The following is a 22,340-nucleotide window of genomic DNA, read 5'->3' as shown; positions in this document are numbered from 1 at the left end:
GAATTGATTAGTAATGAATAACTTATTGATAAAGAATTAAATATGGATTAATAATTGACTGAAATATTGATGCAACAGAAAATACAAAGTGCAGATTCTGGAATGGCCGAATTTAAGTAGATTGACGATGAAAGAAAAGAGTAAAAATACCGGAAATAATAAAATGTCAGCAGTCGGCAAATTCTTTTTTTGTCGCTAGTCACTAGTTTTTTTTCATGTTTTGTCGGTAGTCAGTTACTTAAAGCCGTTCCTACCGCCCTTGAAATTAGTAACGCCAGTCAACTGTGACCAGTTCAATCGGTGACTAATAACGTAAATCTCGCTACCGGTTTGTTTGCTTCTCTCAAGCAAGATGGCGGTACCGTTGGAGTTCTATCAGATTTTCACACTCTGCAACTCTTTGGTCCTCGCTTGTGTGTTGCTTATCGCAACAATCGTATGGTGAGTTTGTTGTTATGATGATGATTTGCTATGGTAAATGGTCATCTCAACTTAGGCACGGGCCATCTAGGGAAGCACGAACTTCTCGAAAATATTGATAGAAATCCTTAGAAGTTAATCGGGAATTTTGCCGTTATAAAAGAGTAAAAAATGCTACCACTTTAAAAGGAAATGTTCTAGTACCTTATGTACGATCCTCGCCAAGTTTTTTATTTACTTACGAAATTTCACCATTGACTTTTGTATTTAAAACTCAACATTTCGTATTACAGCGTATTGCTAACTCGACATTTTGTGTTTACAACTCAATTACTATAACATTGCTTTACGCTAATTTCATCCTTGGGAAGCCAAGGGCCCGGTCGCACTAGCAAGATGTTCATGACATCTCTGTTCAGATAAGCTCAAAAACTGACAGTTCTTATCGCGCAAAGAACGTCACTCACACAAAAAACGTAAATGGTCTCAAATAGCAACCTTCGCTTCGCCTGCAAAGCTAGAGGTGAATCCCTACCAAAATCGCTTATTTCCAACAATCTGGCGGCGTGACGGTCAATTCTAAGCCAAACGTGTTCGTCTTCGCCTTCGGTGCATAAAAGACAACTACATTTGCAATTAACTGAGTAACAGCTATGCACCCGACTAACGCAGCACGATGTATAGGTACATCCAAACAAAAAGCAGCAGATTTTTTTTCTATTCATGACTTAATATGCAGACGTGCATCATGCAGAAGGTATTTGCCCTTCGAATCTCACGCGCGCGAAGGAAACGCAGATGAATGACATACGATGTTATTTTCACAGGGAGCCCACTCAACTCAGCGCATTGTTTATTTAGCATGTGCTTTGGACTTCGTTTATGAATATCAATTAGGTCACGAAGTTCTCAATAAAACTCCTTCCAAATACATATGTCTTACTCTTTATTGCATCCATTCACGTTTGGAACACTTTTTTTATACCCCTGCGTCGATTTTTTTCAGAATTATTCGGGTTTTGCGAAAACCCGATTTCAAGCCTAAAGGCTTAAGTTCAGACCTAAAGGCTTAAGTTCAGGTCTGACCACGACATCTTGGCGTAAAATTCGACCACTCTTTGTATTGAACGCAAACAAACTCCTGCCCCCTCTGAATGTTTTTTTTGTCGAATTTTTCGCCGAGATGTCGTGTTCAGACATGTTTCCATGACAGATTTTAAGGTAAGGTGTAATTTTAAATCGCAATTGATCGTTCGCCTGTGCCTTATAATGGCAGCAATTTCCATCTTAAGTTAGCTCTAGCATCACTCTAGCGATATATGTGGAGAAATGTATTTTTTGCTTTGATTTTATTTAAATACAAATGAATTCAGCAGAAGTGGTGTAACTGAGTTTGAAAATAACTTTCCACCCTTGTCTGAACTAAGCCTTTAGGCTTGAAATCGGGTTTTTGCAAAACCCGAATAATTCTGAAAAAAAACTCGACGCAGGGGTATAAAAGAAAGTGTTTCAAACATGAATGGATGCAATAAAGAGTAAGGCATATGTATTTGGAAGGAGTTTTATTGAGAACTTCGTGACCTAATTGATATTCATAAACGAAGTCCAAAGCACATGCTAAATAAAAAATGCGCTGTGTTGAGTGGGCTCCCTGTGGTCTACCACTTTCTCATTCAACGTTCTCTCACATAAAATTTGATATCAATTAATATAACTGAACAGTTAAAAACAATTAATAAACAAAATTCTATTTGATAGAAATTGATAATAATCGAATTGATAGCAATATCAATTTTATTGATATAAATCGAGAATTAATTCATAGCTAGAATGCGCTACCCTGGGTACCAGAGGCTCCGCGGCGACAACGATTTGAGCGCGGCGAAAGAGGTCGGGTAGAATGCGACGAATAAATTGATAATAATTAAAATATCAATAACAATTAATAACGGGGGAAAATTTGAGTGAGTATCCATTGTTATCAACTGCTTATAATAATTGAAAACCATTTAATAAGTTGATTTAAATTATTATTAAATTTATCAATGCTTTTTAGTTTCATCGGGATATCTACGTACGTAGTAATAAACTTTGATGTAATTGTATTTCAGTTTAAAGGTGCAGCGTCATGGTACTGCGCATGTCTCAAGTCAGTGTTTATTGTAGGCTAAGCTTTTTATTTAGCTACAAACAGTTGAACTTTTTTTAAAGCTGTCAATGCCTTGTTGATATAATATGCAATATTTTATTGAAAACTATGTTTATTGACAGTTTGTGGTCATTTTCTTTGGATTTAAGTCTCCCACATGTACCAAAAGCTCACAAGTCAGTATTAGAATTTCACTGAAATTCATTGTATCATGGCCAGAGAGCTATTGCAAAGCTCTTACCATGACACTGCCCCTTTAATGAGGAGTGGATCCACAAATTGGGTCTACAAAACAGAGCTATGCATCGAATACACCGAGTCTTATTATTCAAGTATTGTGCCCTAAAGTTCGAAAATCATTCACAAAATCATTATTAGTCAAGTGATTATATATATTATATATTATTATATGATTTAGCTCTGTACAGTCAAATACTTTCGCCAGATGTTGATATCTACACATTGTTTATTATGTATTTACTTATCATTAATTTATCATGCATTAATCCAAAGGTACCAAAAATAAACAATGATAGAAAAAAAGTGGTATATCGGCATCCTAAATCAAACAGATTTTTCCCTTTCTAGGAAAATAGGCTTCGCCCCGTTTTCTTTTCTGAGAAATCTTGGCATTCCTGGTCCCAAACCATGGCCATTTATCGGCAATTTGCCGATTCTTTACGAGAAGGTAACGTTCAAATAATCCTATCCATCCATGTGACTAATGAATAAAGAATAATGAGTTTTTTATAATGACCGTAACTTTTGCCATACTATGGGGAAGTGATTGGATAAGATAATTTTGAGTAGTGACATCGATCCTTTCTCATGGTGCCTTGGTACAGCGTACATAGATCGTGATCTTCTGCTGATCTTGACTGTTCAGGTATCGGGGCTTGAATCGAAGGTGATTCTGAGTGGTTGTGTCATCACACTGCATTGCCAACACTGACACATATCAAGCCTCGGAATAGGAGGGCTTTTTCCATCTACTTCACCAAAATACTATCGTATTTTTGTACTATTGTAATTTGATTGATTTTACGGAGGGCCACTAGTTTGTAAGTGTGTCACAGTTTTGAGTGTTTCCCTTTTAAAATAAAGCTACTGCTATAGCTAGCACGTGTTGTGACTGTACTGTGACACCAGTAACATGTTGTCAGTCTAAAGATTGAGACAAAGCGCAAGAATGCGGACTGATTCACCCATAACTAAGGGAGTGTTCACTAATTACACCGAGGGGGGAGGGGGGGAGGGAAAATTTTTACTAAAAACATCTTAAAATTTCGGAGCCCCCCTTTCATTGTTAACATTTTTTTCGGTACCCCCCCCCCCCCCCTTATAGAACACCAAAATTTTCTTTCTCTTTCCGTTAGAGGACTTTTTTCCGGAGCCCCTCCTTTTGGTGGTTATAAATTTTCGGAGCCCCCCCCCCCCCCCCCCCTCAATATCTCCCCTCCCCCGTCGGTGTATTTAATGAACACTCCCTTAAACTACCTAGGTGTATGAATAAAAAAATATATATTTCACTTTGTTCAAGTATAGGGGTAACACCTTACATGGGACCTAGCCCTGCCGTGCCTCCATTATTAGCCTTTGAGTAATACTTGGTATTATTTTATTATTTTAACAGAAACATGATACTTACGCTCAGGAGTATCTCGTCAAGACGTATGGGCGTCTTTGTGGGTAGGTATACAAGGGCGTGATAGATAATACATGGGAAACCCGTGCTTTTATTACTTGGTATATATAGGTACTACATGGGAACCCGTGCTTTTATTACTTGGTATATATAGGTACTACATGGAAACCCATGCCTTTATTACTTGGTATATATAGGTACTACATGGAAACCCGTGTTTTTATTACTTGGTATATATAGGTACTACATGGGAAACCCGTGCTTTTATTACTTGGTATATATAGGTACTACATGGGAACCCGTGTTTTTATTACTTGGTATATATAGGTACTAGATGGGAACCCGTGTTTTTATTACTTGGTATATATAAGTACTACATGGGAACCCGTGTTTTTATTACTTGGTATATATAGGTACTACATGGGAACCCGTGATTTTATTACTTGGTATATGTAGGTACTACATGGGAACCCTGCTTTTATTACTTGGTATGTATAGGTACTACATGAGAACCCGTGCTTTTATTACTTTGTATATATTGGAACTACATGGAAACCCGTGCTTTTATTACTTGGTATATATAGGTACTACATGGGAACCCGTGCTGCAATCCTTGTGGCTGACCCAGAGATGGCAAAACAGATATTGGTCAAAGAGTTCGACAAGTTTGTCAATAGACCGGTAAGGGCCGTTTTATTTTTCATAACGAACCATCATCAGCTATAAGTCTTAATCTCACATTCTTAAAGGCCTTGTCCTGTTGCTTTCTTTTCAAGATAGTGCAATCTGCCCAAACCCCACCCACCGACAAGACCCTGCTCTCTTTGCAAGATGACGATTGGCGAAGATTGCGTCACACTATCACCCCCACCTTCAGCGCTGTCAAGCTTAAACAGGTGGGTGTGTTAGCGGGAATGTTAAAGCATAGCTAAGTGGTAAGAGAGAGGGAAGATTTATTGGGAATTAGAAATGATTACCTTTTTGGTTCTCGTCCATTATTGTAAATATCTTGCTCAAATCGATAGATTGTTTAAAAGTACTCTCTGTTTTGGTTATCACATAGAAAGCCGCGAAGTAAATTTTTGGGGTTTGAAGAGAGTAGGGCAACAAAGGCGTTGTGAAGAGAAAGAAGGGAAGAAGGAAGTAAGGGTGGGAGGGCGGAAGGGAGGAATTATGTTTTCGAGGGATGCTCCACACAATTATACACACATTAGGTACATGCCTGATTCTCTGCTATTAAAAATGCTTTGAAAATGCCTAAGTTGGGATACGACTGGATTCTGTCACTAACCTCCTATTTTAGTCAAATGTTTCATTGTATTTATAGGTTCTGCCTTTGATAAATGAATCCTGCAGAATCCTGGTGGAAAAATTAGGGGAAGCTTGCAAGGATGGCAAAAGTGTGGATGTGCTTAGGTAAGAAAAGTCGCCGACACACCCCAATCTTATCCTCCCATATCTCCTGATAATTAGATTAAATTTCCAATAGGAATCTGCATAAGGTATAATGTTTAACCTGTGTGTTTTCTTTTGTTTAGAAGTTACGGGAAGTTTACGATGGAAACCATTGTTACTACGGCGTTTGGTATCGATTGCCAAACACAGACAAATCCTAATGATCAATTTGTACCCAATGCCCAACGACTGTTTGGCGGACAAAGTCTCTTTAGAATGTTGGCAGGTATGCATTACAAATAGTGTGTGTGTAGATACTTGCTTTCTATTAATGTTGTTGTCTTCATTAACCCATTGACTCCTTAACCGGCCTGTGGCGGCCGTGAGAAATACCCACAACACAAGCCTTCACAAATTCAAAATAAGCACAGGATACCTTTACCTCAAGAAGTGAATAGTCATATAGATACCAAAAAGACAGGATCTACTGTAGAACCAAATGATAAACCAAGGTTTTTAGACATAATTAAACAAAATGCTCAAATCGGTACCTTTTGTATTTTTGTATTTTTTTTTCCAAAACATTTAAACATTTTATCAACTTCAGACCCATTATGAAATACATGAAACACTTTGCTTCACGACACCATAAGTGCCAGTCTAGTTTTAGTTTTGGTGAATTCTGGTTGCAAACAGAAGTCCATGGTTTAAAGTTGTTTTCTTCGTCGCTGTTGTTCTTGTTTGTTTTTTCTAGCTTTTAGTTCAGGCAAATTTCTCTGTACTTTACCCTGGCTCCCATCATGGATTGTAAACGCCTACAGCTTTCATTATAAGTTTTCTAAAGTAATAATTCTCACAATATATCATCCTTCTTTTCTGCAGTCCTTTTCCCGTATCTCCAGCCAATCGTAAGCTTAATGGTGAAACAGCTTGGACTGGGCAAGCAGACAGAGACTGGTAATCCGCTATGTTCATAGTAGATGCTGCTCGTCAGATCATCAAGCATCGTCGAGAAACAGGATCCCAAGGGGTAAAAATATTTACACTTCCCTCAAGGGCACCTTCGGGACCCAGAATCTGCCGTGTCACTATTTTAATAAAAATGATGGACCCAAGCCCTTTGACTTTGTATTCAGAGGAAAGACTTGCTTGAGATCCTGCTGTCGGCCGAGACGACAGACGATGATGGCAGGCGCAAGAACAAGCTCTCAGATGACGAAATCGTGGCGCAGTGTTTTACCTTCATCTTAGCTGGCTACGAAACAACAAGCAACACGATGGCGTTCACTTCATACTTACTAGCCCTCAACCCGGACAAGCAAGACAGACTCATCGAGGAGATAGACGAGGTGGCCGCTACAGTTGGAGTAAGAATTATGAACTCCCTTGTAACGTTTAAGTTGCCTAACAGTAATGAGATAGTATCGTTAAATTATCAACCCCCTGGTATCGAGATACTGTCTTCAAGTGGGCATCAAGTTGTTTTTTCAAGGAATCGTTAGCGTGAAGAAAGTTATAATTCCACTGAGTACACTTTTGAAAAGTCCTCCGTCTTCCTTGCGGCACATATCCACGCGCCTCTGCCCATTCAGCTGCATCGACTCACACTCAGTTACCTAACACTGAATCGCATCTCGCTCTTTCGTCATTATTAAATCGAGCATTGGCTGAAGATTTTGGTTGAATAATTCCTCTTTGATACCATAATTATTTGCCAGGACAATTTTGACTACGACACTGTTCTTGGTATGGAGTACTTGGACATGGTGGTCCAGGAAGCTTTGCGACTCTACCCGCCAGGATTTAGGTAAGACCTCAAACAGACAGACGGACGGACCCAGTTGCGTGTGACTAGTCCGAAGTGTACCACAGATCATACTCGTGGCAGCAATTTTGAATCGACCCAAGGAACTCTATGTTTTTTCTAGACGGATTTTGATATACCATGCTTGAGGCTACTACTGATACTGGTATGATCTCTTGTGTAGGTTTGGTCGTACGTGCAACCAGTCATGTACTATCAACGGCCAGTTCTTTCCAAAAGGCTGCATCGTGCTGATCCCAGTGTTTGCCATGCACAGGGACCCCGAGATCTGGCCAGAACCGGAGAAATTTCAACCTGAAAGGTGAGCAATCACCGTAAAAGTTTGTTCGGTACTAGAGGACAAGTTTTGTTGACCAGATGTTTTTGGATTCTAAAACCATACTTGATTTACCACATTCGATCGTGGTAAATCAAATATGCGGTTAAAAATGGGATGCTTTCTTAACTGTTTTCTTTTGTTAAGGATGAAAAAATAGTTGCTTAAAGACTCCATTTGATGTTTCAGGTTTACCGCCGAAGCCAAGCAAGCTCGTCACCCGTACGCTTATCTGCCCTTCGGCGGAGGTCCTCGTAACTGTATTGGAATGCGGTTTGCCTTACTTGAAGCAAAGATGGCGCTGGTCTACATCCTAAGATACTACCGTCTGGAGAGATGTCCTGAGACTGAGGTAAACCGTAACGAGCAATGTCAAAATCCCAGAGGGGAGGGGTACTTAGCCATTGAAATGACAGAGGCTCGGACTGGGACAGAGTGGTACTCAGCTATTGAAATGATGGGGTCGATCACCGACGGACGTGATTTTGCTTGTTTGTCACATGATTTTGCTTGTTTCTTATTCCAGGTTCCTGTCCAGCTTCAAGGCACCATCACGATAATCCCTAAGCATGGCATTTACCTCAAGATTACAAAGCGTTAGCTTCTTTCACATTCAGTAATTAGCACGGCATCTACCTCAAGATTACAAAGCGTTAGTCACTTCCACATCCAGCCCTATGCACGGCATTTACCCCAAGATTACAAAGCGTAATAACAAGATATGTTTTTTTCAAAATGAAACCAATTCACCCAACAAGCCTCAACAATAAATGAAATATGTAAATAGTACTAATAAAACTCAATAAGAATTAGAAAATTGAAAAAGACTGTTGGTTGTCATTTTCTTTTAATTTCAGAAAAATAAAACTGGTGGGGCACGGACCCCCTGGCCCCTAGAGGCGTTACAGCACTGATATGGCTTTTTCAGTTGTTGGCATTGAAGGGAGGGGTTCCCAGGGCTTTCAAGGGGGTCTTGAAGGGAGAAATAAACATTTCTTTTCAGGGGGGATTTGTAGGGATGTGTACACGCGAACTGGACCAACTCATATCCTGTATATCTGAAACAACAGCTGGTGCCCACTTGTACGATTCGTAGCATCTCACTTCGTAATCTTTGGTCTCATTCTCAAATTTGAATTTGGGGCATTCTAGGCCGTTGCAGAAACCACAAGGGCTTGATTTGTGAGCACATACTGATAGCAGCAAACTAGATAAGACGGCATTCATGATCATTCTGAAATAAAACCAATAACATTTAGTATAGGCTATGTGCATAATGTTGGTAACCCACGTAGATTTTGCCCGGTGGCGTCCGTTTTTACACCCGCTTCCGTCCAATAAGCCCGCTTGTCAACAAGTCATCGAGGCCCGCTAGCGTGCCTTTTCCTCGCTGATGTCTCTTGAAGCCCGCTTTTGTCTTCCAAAGGCCCGCCGGGTTTTTATGTTCAAGTAACGCCCGCCGAATTTGCTTAATGTCCGCTAGCGTCCATAAGGTCCGCTGTTTTCCATTTAATGCCCGCTAGCGTCCATAAGGCCCGCTGCCATCCACAAGGCCCGCTACCGTCCGTTTGACACCCGCTACCGTCCATAAAGCCCGCTGTTTTTAGTTTAATGCCCGCTAGCGTCCAGAAAACCCGCTGCCGTCAGTTGATCGCCATGTAAATTGATTTTACACTTGCTGCTGGCATTACGAACTTATTAAAAATAGAGATTACACAAAATTTGATGTTGACCATCCTTGTACGTGTACTTTGGGAACCTACCTGTGCATGCCACAGAATTACGTGCCACTTGAATTATATAATTTAGTTAGTCAGTCCCCACAGTACTCCGTGTACCGTTACACCTTCCCTTTTGAGTAAACTTCTAGTAAGTACTGTAATGTTGTTTATTTAGTAAGTACCGTAATGTTGTTTACTCAATAAAATTGAAAAACAAATGTGTTTCAGTTTTGCCCACCCAGCGGGCAAGCGGCAAAGGCACAGTAGTCATTAAAAGGGCCCGGCTAGCCCGAGTCCAGTTTTGTCCAGCAAAAACGGCTCAAAGTTTTGCTGTCTTTCCTTTCACCTTAACTAAAAAGGCTCGCTAGCGGGCGTTTGTCGAGGCAAAAAGACAAAACACAGACAAAAATAAATAGATAAATATGATAAATACTGTGATCATAACGAGATTGGAGGAAACTATAGATAATTGTTTAGTAAGATCACGGGCATGCCCGGGCGTGTGTCGGCGGCGCGATAAGTTCAAAGAGAAAGTGAGCTGTCACTCATCAATCATGTGTCATACCAACATCACAACATTTGGCCGTAACTAAGCAGGTTTTCGAACAATGGAGCGTTGTTTCACTCCCTTCCTATTTTATATAGAACCTAAATACGAAGTTAGGTTCGGAGAGCGTTCGGGCTAGTCACGAACACTCAAGAGGCTATGGTTACGCAGTACTGTTCAAATGTTTCGAGAGTTGAAAACAACGATCGCGTGGGTTTTTAGACAAGAGAAATATAAATATAAAGAAAAAGGATTCCGCTGAATCGGGAGGCAGAAGACATTTCGCGCAAAGGTTAGAGATATTTTATTCGCTGAATACACTATTCAGCGAATTGGGAATGCATTTTTTGGTTATTATATTAAGAAATTGCTGACAAAGTATCCTAATTCCCGTGACCGGATGTTCTTCTCCGTCATCTCCAATCTGACTCAGAACAGCTCCAAAGCCTCGATCTGATGCGTCAGTTTGCAGCAGAAATGCTATGTTGTAGTCTGGGCTTCTTAGTACTGGAGACGAGCACAGGGCCTCTTTGAGTTTCCTGAAGGCTTGTCCACAGTCTTCAATCCAGTTGATCGTGTTTTTTGCAAAATTTGTATCAATAGTTTTTAAACTTTATTTTTGCAAAACATTTTTTCCATCAATCGCATTCTAAGACGGCTGAAATGGGCCTTTGCTGTTTTCCGTGACCTGTTCACTGTGAATTCACGCCAAATCTTTTCTAGCTTATTATTATGCCATGTCATAAAATGTGTGAGGAGTTTTCGATTTTCGACTGAAGATTGCTTTCATAGCACTTTTCGTGTCCAAAATTTCGCCAGAAATGAGAGTTCCAACTTTGATTCGTGATATTTTGTTGACAGTGTCAAATAACAAAAAGTCCTCACACACTATAGATCATCTATCTGTCATTGAGATGCAATTACGTGCAAGTGCATGCGCAATAACGCGAAGGTGCATTACGCTCTAGAGTAAACGCCGTACTTTTGAGTTCGAGGCCTCAAAACTTAAACACGGAATTAGCTATTGCAAAAATAAAACTTGGAGGAGATAATTCAATCTTTTATCTTTTATTTGATATATAGTTTGTACATGTAGTGAAAATTGCGGAGCGACAATACTTTTTTTCCGCGGACACGTCGTTTACCTTTACCGAGACCTTAAGTACGTGTCTCGTACCCTGTCCCGTTTGTCTGTGTCTGCAGAAGAAACCTTTGCCGATAGCTGCTATCGAATCCCGTTGCGCATGCGCGATTTTTTTTCGGTTACTATGGGAATTTTCGTCACGTGACCCCGCCTCAGCCACTCTGAGCTCTGTCACTGAAAAGCGCTCGCCCATGATCTTGGTAGTAGGTGCATAGCATAAAGCGGTTATAGTTGATTTTTACTGTATATAAGACTATTCTCGGTATGCATTAATTAGAATAATTAATTATAAGACTGAAAATAACAATAAATCACTCAGTCATCACCAAATGGCTGAAGTTTTTGTAATCTGCACACACCCTCCTCCCCGCAGGAACAAAGCTCTCTCTCACACGCCTTCCCTCTAAACCTGTCCCTTCTCGGCCTCAGAGCTCATGCTTTCCCATTGCTCTTAATAGGTCTGAAGTTATTGTTTTGTTATGCGTACCGAGATTATAATACTGTTTGCATGCATAGTAGCTATCGAAACATTACAATTGATTTAGTTATGCACCACACGCAATATGGCGTGACTTGCCGCGACTGCTCACGTAATAAGATCCCAAGATAATCAAGCACTGTGAACACTTCGGCACGAAACCAGCAGGATAAAGACAAGAGCATCACCGAGTTACAGCATACTTTAAAACGTCTTCCCGTCTCTGGCCGAAGCACGGTGAGTGTCCGACTAAGAGCTCTACTATATCATAAATTGAACTTGTACCACCGAGACTTTGATGATCCCTGGTATCAGGCGCCAAACTTTCAAAATTCGTATTCGCAACATAGTATCAATTTACCAATAAACTTATGGAAAACTATCAATCAAACTCTTAAATAATCCTTGTAATAAAAACTAATTCACAAAAGAATATGAACAAATCTTTGCGAGTAAAGAATCCGCTAGTTAGTAACAAAATCCAAAATCCAACAAATCAATCAATCAATCAATCAATCATTTTTATTTTTGCACTATTTGAAGTTGTGTTAATAATTTTACGAAGTGGACTTGGCAGATTAGAAAAGATTAGTAACATGAAATTTTGTAATGAAATTACTTTAGTTATTACCATTAAAATTCGGGAAAATTCATTTTACAGTATTTTTTATATTATTACATACATTAAAATTTTATATTATTACATACATTAAAATTTATTTAAGTATTACAAAAAATACATAATATACTTTAGATAAATACTTTATGCAAGCAAAAACACGCAAGTATACAAAATCCTGGCTAGTATAAAAAACATAAGTATACAAAACCCATGCAAAGCATAAAAAAAACCAAGCATGTATACGGTGACTAATTATGTTAATCTCGCTGCTGTTTTTTTTGCTCTCAAGCAAGATGGCGGTATCGGTGGAGTTCTACCAGATTTTCACACTCTGCAACTCTTTGGTCCTCGCTTGTGTGTTGCTGATCGCAACAATCGTATGGTGAGTTTGTTGTTATAATGATAAGCTATGGTAAATGGTCATCTGAACTATGGCACGGGCCATGTAGGGAAGCACTTACGAGCTGCTAGAAACAATATTGCGAGCAATTTATTGGGAATTTTACCGTAATAGTCTAGAATGCAAGTACTTTAATTAATAGGAAACCAGGAACCCCGGAACCCAGGGCGTGGAGGTCAGCTCAAGCTCTGTACAGTCTAATACTTCCACCAACCGTAGATTACCGTTAACCCCCCCCCCCCCCCTTCCATGACCCTCCCCGTGTACCCATGTTTGTAATAGGGAATTTAATCACCTACGACGGCGACTGCAGGGTGAACGTATTCCCCAAAACAGCTTTCATGCTTCGCGCTCAATATCTTAACTAGTTCACTCGTTTCTGTAGTCCCAAAAACTATAAAGCCGAACACAAGACTGACGCCGTGAATTGTCCCACTCTAATAGATTCTATAAAAAGATTAGGAACCGAAATAAAGATAAGGAAAAAAAATACAAAATGGGAAAGAAAATACAAGAACAAAATAATGTGAAAACAAGCCAGACTATTTTGAATTTGAATGTATTACAAAAATATTGTAATAACACTAAAATGTCGTTAGTATGGGCACGTTAGTATGGCATATATTATTTTAACAGAAACATGATACTTACGCTCAGGAGTATCTCGTCAAGACGTATGGGCGTCTTTGTGGGTAGGTATACAAGGGCGTAGTAGATAATACATGGGAAACCCGTGCTTTTATTACTTGATATATATAGGTACTACATGGAAACCCGCGCTTTTATTACTTGGTATATATAGGTACTACATGGAAACCCGTGCTTTTATTACTTGGTATATATAGGTACTACATGGGAACCCGTGCTTTTATTACTTGGTATATGTAGGTACTACATGGAAACCCGTGCTTTTATTACTTGGTATATATAGGTACTACATGGAAACCCGTGTTTTTGTTACTTGGTATATATAGGTACAATATGGGAACCCGTGTTTTTATTACTTGGTATATATAGGCACTACATGGGAACCCGTGATTTTATTACTTGATATATATAAGGTACTACATGGAAACCCGCGCTTTTATTACTTGGTATATATAGGTACTACATGGGAACCCGCGCTTTTATTACTTGGTATATATAGGTACTACATGGGAACCCGTGCTTTTATTACTTGGTATATATAGGTACTACATGGAAACCCGTGCTTTTATTACTTGGTATATATAGGTACTACATGGGAACCCGTGCTTTTATTACTTGGTATATATAAGGTACTAGATGGGAACCCGTGTTTTTTTTACTTGGTATATATAAGGTACTACATGGGAACCCGTGCTTTTATTACTTGGTATATATAAGGTACTAGATGGGAACCCGCGCTTTTATTACTTGGTATATATAGGTACTATATGGGAACCCGTGCTTTTATTACTTGGTATATATAAGGTACTAGATGGGAACCCGTGCTTTTATTACTTGGTATATATAAGGTACTAGATGGGAACCCGTGCTTTTATTACTTGGTATATATAGGTACTACATGGAAACCCGTGCTTTTATTACTTGGTATATATAAGGTACTAGATGGGAACCCGTGCTTTTATTACTTGGTATATATAGGTACTACATGGGAACCCGCGCTTTTATTACTTGGTATATATAGGTACAATATGGGAACCCGTGCTTTTATTACTTGGTATATGTAGGTACTACATGGAAACCCGTGATTTTATTACTTGGTATATATAGGTACTACATGGAAACCCGTGATTTTATTACTTGGTATATATAGGTACTATACATGAGAACCCGTGCTTTTATTACTTGGTATATATAAGTACTACATGGAAACCCGTGCTTTTATTACTTGGTATATATAAGGTACTAGATGGGAACCCGTGCTTTTATTACTTGGTATATATAGGCACTACATGGAAACCCGTGATTTTATTACTTGGTATATATAGGTACTACATGGAAACCCGTGATTTTATTACTTGGTATATATAGGTACTACATGGGAACCCGCGCTTTTATTACTTGGTATATATAGGTACTACATGGGAAACCCGTGTTTTTATTACTTGGTATATATAGGTACTACATGGGAACCCGTGCTTTTATTACTTGGTATATATAGGTACTAGATGGGAACCCGTGCTTTTATTACTTGGTATATATAAGGTACTAGATGGAAACCCGTGATTTTATTACTTGGTATATAGGTACTACATGGGAACCCGTGCTTTTATTACCTGGTATATATAGGTACTACATGGAAACCCGTGCTTTTATTACTTGGTATATATAAGGTACTACATGGGAACCCGTGCTTTTATTACTTGGTATATATAGGTACTACATGGGAAACCCGTGCTTTTATTACTTGGTATATATAGGTACTACATGGGAACCCGTGCTTTTATTACTTGGTATATATAGGTACTACATGGGAAACCCGTGATTTTATTACTTGGTATATATAGGTACTACATGGAAACCCGTGTTTTTATTACTTGGTATATATAAGTACTACATGGAAACCCGTGATTTTATTACTTGATATATATAGGTACTACATGGAAACCCGTTCTTTTATTACTTGGTATATATAGGTACTACATAGAAACCCGTGCTTTTATTACTTGGTATATATAGGTACTACATGGGAACCCGTGCTTTCATTACTTGGTATATATAGGTACTACATGGGAACCCGTGCTTTTATTACTTGGTATATATAGGTACTACATGGGAACCCGTGCTTTCATTACTTGGTATATATAGGTACTACATAGAAACCTGTGCTTTTATTACTTGGTATATATAGGTACTTAATTTTAACCTGTGCTTTATTATTTGGTATATATAGGTACTACATGGAAACCCGTTCTTTTATTACTTGGTATATATAGGTACTACATAGAAACCCGTGCTTTTATTACTTGGTATATATAGGTACTACATGGAAACCCGTGATTTTATTACTTGGTATATATAGGTACTACATGGGAACCCGTGCTTTTATTACTTGGTATATATAGGTACTACATGGAAACCCGTGATTTTATTACTTGGTATATATAGGTACTTAATTTTAACCTGTGCTTTATTATTTGGTATATATAGGTACTACATGGAAACCCGTTCTTTTATTACTTGGTATATATAGGTACTAGATGGGAACCCGTGCTTTTATTACTTGGTATATATAGGTACTACATGGAAACCCGTGATTTTATTACTTGGTATATATAGGTACTACATGGAAACCCGTGCTTTTATTACTTGGTATATATAGGTACTACATGGGAACCCGTGCTTTCATTACTTGGTATATGTAGGTACTACATGGAAACCCGTGCTTTTATTACTTGGTATATATAGGTACTACATGGAAACCCGTGCTTTTATTACTTGGTATATATAGGTACTACATGGAAACCCGTTCTTTTATTACTTGGTATCTATAGGTACTACATGGAAACCCGTGCTTTCATTACTTGGTATATATAGGTACTACATAGAAACCCGTGCTTTTATTACTTGGTATATATAGGTACTACATGGAAACCCGTGCTTTCATTACTTGGTATATATAGGTACTACATGGAAACCCGTTCTTTTATTACTTGGTATCTATAGGTACTACATGGAAACCCGTGCTTTTATTACTTGGTATATATAGGTACTACATGGAAACCCGTGCTTTTATTACTTGGTATATATAAGGTACTAGATGGGAACCCGTGTTTTTATTACTTGGTATATATTGGTACTACATGGAAACCCGTGCTTTTATTACTTGGTATATATAGGTACTACATGGAAACCCGTGCTTTTATTACTTGGTATATATAGGTACTACATGGGAACCCGTGCTTTTATTACTTGGTATGTATAGGTACTAGATGGGAACCCGTGCTTTTATTACTTGGTATATATAGGTACTACATGGAAACCCGTGCTTTTACTACTTGGTATATATAGGTACAACGTGGGAACCCGTGCTTTTATTACTATAGATACTACATGGGAACCCGTGCTTTTATTACTATAGATACTAATTGGGAACCCGTGCTTTTTTTACTTGGTATATATAGGTACTAAATGTTAACCTGTGCTTTATTACTTGGTATATATAGGTACAATATGGGAACCCGTGTTTTTATTACTTGATATATATAAGGTACAATATGGGAACCCGTGTTTTTATTACTTGATATATATAAGGTACTAGATGGGGACCCGTGATTTTATTACTTGGTATATATTGGTACTACATGGGAACCCGCGCTTTTATTACTTGATATATATAGGTACTACATGGAAACCCGTGCTTTTATTACTTGATATATATAGGTACTACATGGAAACCCGTGCTTTTATTACTTGGTATATATAGGTACTACATGGGAACCCGTGTTTTTATTACTTGGTATATATAGGTACTACATGGGAACCCGTGTTTTTATTACTTGGTATATATAAGGTACTACATGGGAACCCGTGCTTTTATTACTTGGTATATATAGGTACTACATGGAAACCCGCGCTTTTATTACTTGGTATATATAGGTACTACATGGAAACCCGTGCTTTTATTACTTGGTATATATAGGTACTACATGGAAACCCGTGTTTTTATTACTTAGTATATATAAGGTACTACATGGAAACCCGTGTTTTTATTACTTAGTATATATTGGTACTACATGGAAACCCGTGCTTTTATTACTTGGAATATATAAGTACTACATGGGAACCCGTGATTTTATTACTTAGTATATAGGTACTACATGGGAACCCGTGCTTTTATTACTTGGTATATATAGGTACTACATGGAAACCCGTGCTTTTATTACTTAGTATATATAGGTACTACATGGGAACCCGTGCTTTTATTACTTGGTATATATAGGTACTACATGGAAACCCGTGCTTTTATTACTTGGAATATATAAGTACTACATGGGAACCCGTGATTTTATTACTTAGTATATATAGGTACTACATGGGAACCCGTGATTTTATTACTTGGTATATATAGGTACTACATGGAAACCCGTGTTTTTATTACTTGGTATATATAGGTACTACATGGGAACCCGTGCTTTTATTACTTGGTATATATAGGTACTACATGGGAACCCGTGCTTTTATTACGTGGTATATATTGGTACTACATGGAAACCCGTGCTTTTATTACTTAGTATATATTGGTACTACATGGGAATCCGTGCTTTTACTACTTGGTATATATAGGTACAACGTGGGAACCCGTGCTTTTATTACGTGGTATATATTGGTACTACATGGAAACCCGTGCTTTTATTACTTGGTATATATAGGTACTACATATGGGAATCCGTGCTTTTACTACTTGGTATATATAGGTACAACGTGGGAACCCGTGCTTTTATTACTATAGATACTACATGGGAACCCGTGCTTTTATTACTATAGATACTACATGGGAACCCGTGTTTTTATTACTTGATATATATAAGGTACTAGATGGGAACCCGTGCTTTTATTACTTGATATATATAAGGTACTAGATGGGGACCCGTGATTTTATTACTTGATATATATAAGGTACTAGATGGGGACCCGTGATTTTATTACTTGATATATATAAGGTACTACATAGGAACCCGTGCTTTTATTACTTGGTATATATAGGTACTACATGGGAATCCGTGCTTTTACTACTTGGTATATATAGGTACAACGTGGGAACCCGTGCTTTTATTACTATAGATACTACATGGGAACCCGTGCTTTTATTACTATAGATACTACATGGGAACCCGTGCTTTTACTACTTGGAATATATAGGTACAATATGGGAACCCGTGCTTTTATTACTTGGTATATATAGGTACAATATGGGAACCCGTGCTTTTATTACTTGATATATATAAGGTACTACATGGGAAACCCGTGCTTTTTTTACTTGGTATATATAGGTACTAAATGTTAACCTGTGCTTTATTACTTGGTATATATAGGTACTACATGGGAACCCGTGCTTTTATTACTTGGTATATATAGTTACTACATAAGAACCTGTGCTTTTATTACTTGGTATATAGGTACTACATGGGAACCCGTGCTTTTATTACCTGGTATATATAGGTACTACATGGGAACCCGTGCTTTTATTACTTGGTATGTATAGGTACTACATGGGAACCCGTGCTTTTATTACTTGGTATATATAAGGTACTACATGGAAACCCGTGCTTTTATTACTTGGTATATATAGGTACTACATGGGAACCCGTGCTGCAATCCTTGTGGCTGACCCAGAGATGGCAAAACAGATATTGGTCAAAGAGTTCGACAAGTTTGTCAACAGAGGGGTAAATTAAGAGCTTTGTTTATAACAGCCTGTCTGTAACATTTGGTTTTGTGGGGAACGGATGATAGAAACAGAAAATATATTTGTAGCGGCCGGGGTCCCTGTAAACGTTTTGAACCCTAATACGCAGCTTGGGCCCATGATAAGGACAGGCTTTGAAATTGGGAATCCAATAGGTACCGTGGTTTAAATAAAGTGTTTGTATTTATTTACTAGATTCACGTAAAAACTGCAATAAATGCATAACAACACGTAAAACTAGGACGAATCATAACAGTAGCAATTAACATTAATAACATACACGTCAATAGTAAGAATCAGGATGTAGGCAATTAACAAAGCATGTATCGTTCACATAACAGTTCACGTAGATCTGAGAACATACACGTCAATAGTAAGAATCAGGATGTAGGCAATTAACAAAGCATGTATCGTTCACCTAACAGTTCACGTAGATCTGAGAACGTAGATACCAAAAATAATGGAATAATTCTAAAATCGGACGATTTTATCCTCCCGTAAGCGTCTTGCGTTTTGGCCACGAGGCCTTGTAACGCGATAGGTTGACACGTCAATCAAAAGTACTGGGTAATCGTTAAGTTATTTTTCAATATTACTTCCCTATTTCCACCTAAACTAGGCTGAGCTGGCCTTTTTTTTCACAGCCGAATCTATTTTATAAACGTTTTTTTAGAGTACCAATGCTTGATGGAAATGCTTTTATTTTTGGATATTAGACGTGAAATGCTGCCAAATAAGTAGTTTCGCTGCCAATTCTGCCAATTTAAATACACAAAAATTTATGACGTGCATATTGGAAGCATAATACCTGGAACACCATGTATGGAACTCAACTTAATTTTAGATTTATCTATTTGTATTACACCTCTGTTTATCAGCGTTTAACTTTTCTTTCGCTCATTCCTTAAAGGCCTTGTCTTGTTGCTCTGTTTTCAAGGTAGTACCGCTATCTGCCCAAACTGCACCCACCGACAAGAACCTGATTGCTTTGCAAGATGACGATTGGCGAAGATAGTGTCACATTGTCACTCCTACCTTCAGCGCTGTCAAGATCAAACAGGTTAGTGTGCTCGTGGGAATGTTTATAATTAATGGAAATCGGTAGAGATAATGACCATTTTGGTCTCGCCATTATTGTCAAATCTCAAATCGATTCTTTGAAAAAGCTTTCCGTTTTGGATATAACATAGTCAGCCGCGAAGTAAATTTTTGGTGCTTCAAGGGAGCACAAAAACAGTGTCGTGGGCTAGAGAAAGAAGGGAAGAAGGAAGTAAGGGTGGGAGGACGGAAAGCAAGGAAACACGTTACAGCGTAATGTTACACAGCTTTAAAACTTTGAGTATGCCTAAGTTTCGGCTGGATTCTGTCACTAGCCTTCTTTTACAGTTGTTTTTCTAATTTTTCCTTGTTTTTATAGGTAGTGCCATTGATAAGTGAATCCTGCAGAATCCTGGTGGAGCAACTAGGTCAAGCTTGCAAGGATGGCAAAAGTGTGGATGTGTGTAGGTAAAAAATGTCGCCGATGAACCCCAATCCCATTCTCAAATATTTCCTGATAATTCGACGGATTGAAGATTTTTATAGGATATAAGGTTTTATAATTTTACTGCTTGTTTTCTTTTGTTTAGAACTTACGTGAAGTTTACGATGGAGACCATTGTTTCTACGGCGTTTGGTATCGACTGCCAAACACAGACAAACCCTAATGATCAATTTTTATCCAATGCCCAACGATATTTTGGCAAACCAAGTCTCTTTACAATATTGCCAGGTATGAATTGCAAATAGCGTGTGTATCTGGTTGCTTCCTTTCAATTTTTGTTGTCGTCATTTACCCATTAACTGCTTAACCGGCCTATGGCGGCCGTGAGAAATGTCCTAAACACAAGCCTACAGAAATGCAAAAAAAGACACAGGATACCTTTACCTCAAGGGATGAATGGTCTTATATGCATCCAACCAATGTCTTGGGAACTAATATAAAGCCAAATAATATTTCAAGGTTTTTACCCAAATTTTAACAAAACGCTCAGGAGTAGATACCTTTCTGTTCTTCTCCAGGTTTATTTCCATGGCCTTAAAATTTCTTAAAAATATATAATATCTGATTTCTTAAAAATATCTAATTTTTGATTCATTCTGAAATATTTTGCATAGCGAAATCATAGAGCATAACAAGGCGAGTCCGAGCCCGGGTCCAATCAAGCTTTTTCGTCTTGGAGGTTACGTCTCAGTTGGAGACGAATGTTCTTGAGAAATCACTTTGCCCCCTCCCCCCAAGGATAAATCCTGACTACACCCTTGGTTTTTGTGCAGTCCAATTCTTACAATAACTCATCGTTCTTTTCTGCAGTCCTTTTCCCGTATTTCTAGGACTAGTGCTAGGGCTGGGGCTAGGGGTTGGTTGGCTTGAGGTAGGATTCAAGGATAGTAATTCCCGAAGATAGGCGTATTTCTGAATGCGCAGAACATATTTTGAACAAACCCCGTCCCATCTGCAATTTAGACGTAGGACAACATATGTTTTTTATGTGTAGGCTTGGTCGTACGTGCAACCAGTCATGAACTATCAACGGCCAGTTCTTTCTAAAAGGCTGCCTCGTGATGATCCCAGTGTATGCCATTCACAGGGACCCCGAGATCTGGCCAGAACCGGAGAAATTTCAGCCTGAAAGGTGAGCAATCAATGTAAAACGTTAAGCCATGAAGCAAAGTTCCATATTTGATTTACCACATTCAATTGACAATATAGTAAAAGCTTAATTAAAACGGCGGTTGAAAACGGGTTGCTTTCTCAATCGTTTTCTTTTGTGATGGATGACAAAATTGTTATGTTTCAGGTTTACCGCCGAAGCCAAGCAAGCTCGTCACCCGTGCGCTCATCTGCCCTTCGGCGAAGGTCCTCGCAATTGTATTGGAATGCGGTTTGCCTAACTTGAGGTAAAGATGGCGCTGGTCTACATTCTGAGGCACTACCGTCTGGAGAGATGTCCTGAAACAGTGGTAAGCCGCAACCAGAAATGTCAAAAGGGGAATAGCGTACTCAGCTATTGAAATGACTGGGGTCGGACTCCGACAGAGCAGGTGTTCAAAGCCCAGAGAGGAGCAGTACTCAGCCATGGAAATGACGGGACTTTGCTTGTTCGTAACGTGATTTTTCTTGTTTCTCATTCCAGGTTCCTCTCCAGCTTCAAGGCTTTAGCTACCAGGATCACAAAACCAGCCACGTCACGGCATTTACCTCAAGATTACAAAGCCTTAGTTACTTCCAAATTCAGCCCTAA

The 22,340-nt window shown here is 38.7% G+C and overlaps 2 protein-coding genes across 2 annotated transcripts; both read left to right on the top strand.

The window, feature by feature from the left end:
• Positions 1–290: 290 nt before the first annotated feature.
• LOC5507429 (thromboxane-A synthase) lies at positions 291–8,575 on the top strand. Its single transcript, XM_048731529.1, has 13 exons — positions 291–441; positions 3,158–3,257; positions 4,203–4,258; positions 4,799–4,895; positions 4,991–5,110; positions 5,542–5,630; positions 5,753–5,895; positions 6,569–6,639; positions 6,746–6,976; positions 7,328–7,416; positions 7,598–7,735; positions 7,940–8,102; positions 8,277–8,575. Exons 1-13 carry the CDS (start codon positions 353–355, stop codon positions 8,349–8,351), a joined length of 1,461 nt encoding a protein of 486 aa, XP_048587486.1. The 5' UTR covers positions 291–352; the 3' UTR covers positions 8,352–8,575.
• Positions 8,576–13,295: 4,720 nt separating this feature from the next.
• LOC5507430 (thromboxane-A synthase) lies at positions 13,296–22,340 on the top strand. Its single transcript, XM_048731528.1, is given in 8 exon segments — positions 13,296–13,354; positions 18,940–19,036; positions 20,072–20,116; positions 20,474–20,562; positions 20,685–20,827; positions 21,650–21,731; positions 21,897–22,059; positions 22,233–22,340. Coding segments are annotated over 7 exon segments (720 nt in total). The 5' UTR covers positions 13,296–13,354; positions 18,940–18,946.

This window comes from Nematostella vectensis, chromosome 8 (genome assembly GCF_932526225.1).
Source record: "Nematostella vectensis chromosome 8, jaNemVect1.1, whole genome shotgun sequence".
NCBI classification, from domain to species: Eukaryota; Metazoa; Cnidaria; class Anthozoa; order Actiniaria; family Edwardsiidae; genus Nematostella; species Nematostella vectensis.
Note: the sequence above shows the minus strand (reverse complement) of the source record. Positions and strands in the feature narration are given on the sequence as shown.

What these genes read in the sequence shown, in the direction of transcription:
- LOC5507429 (XM_048731529.1), top strand. Translation starts at nt 353, where the DNA reads ATGGCGGTACCGTTGGAGTTCTATCAGATTTTCACACTCTGCAACTCT. An exon ending in GAGAAACAGGATCCCAAGGG is followed by an intron (nt 6,640 to 6,745) that starts GTAAAAATATTT and finishes CTTTGTATTCAG; the next exon opens with AGGAAAGACTTGCTTGAGAT. An exon ending in GAGAAATTTCAACCTGAAAG is followed by an intron (nt 7,736 to 7,939) that starts GTGAGCAATCAC and finishes TTGATGTTTCAG; the next exon opens with GTTTACCGCCGAAGCCAAGC.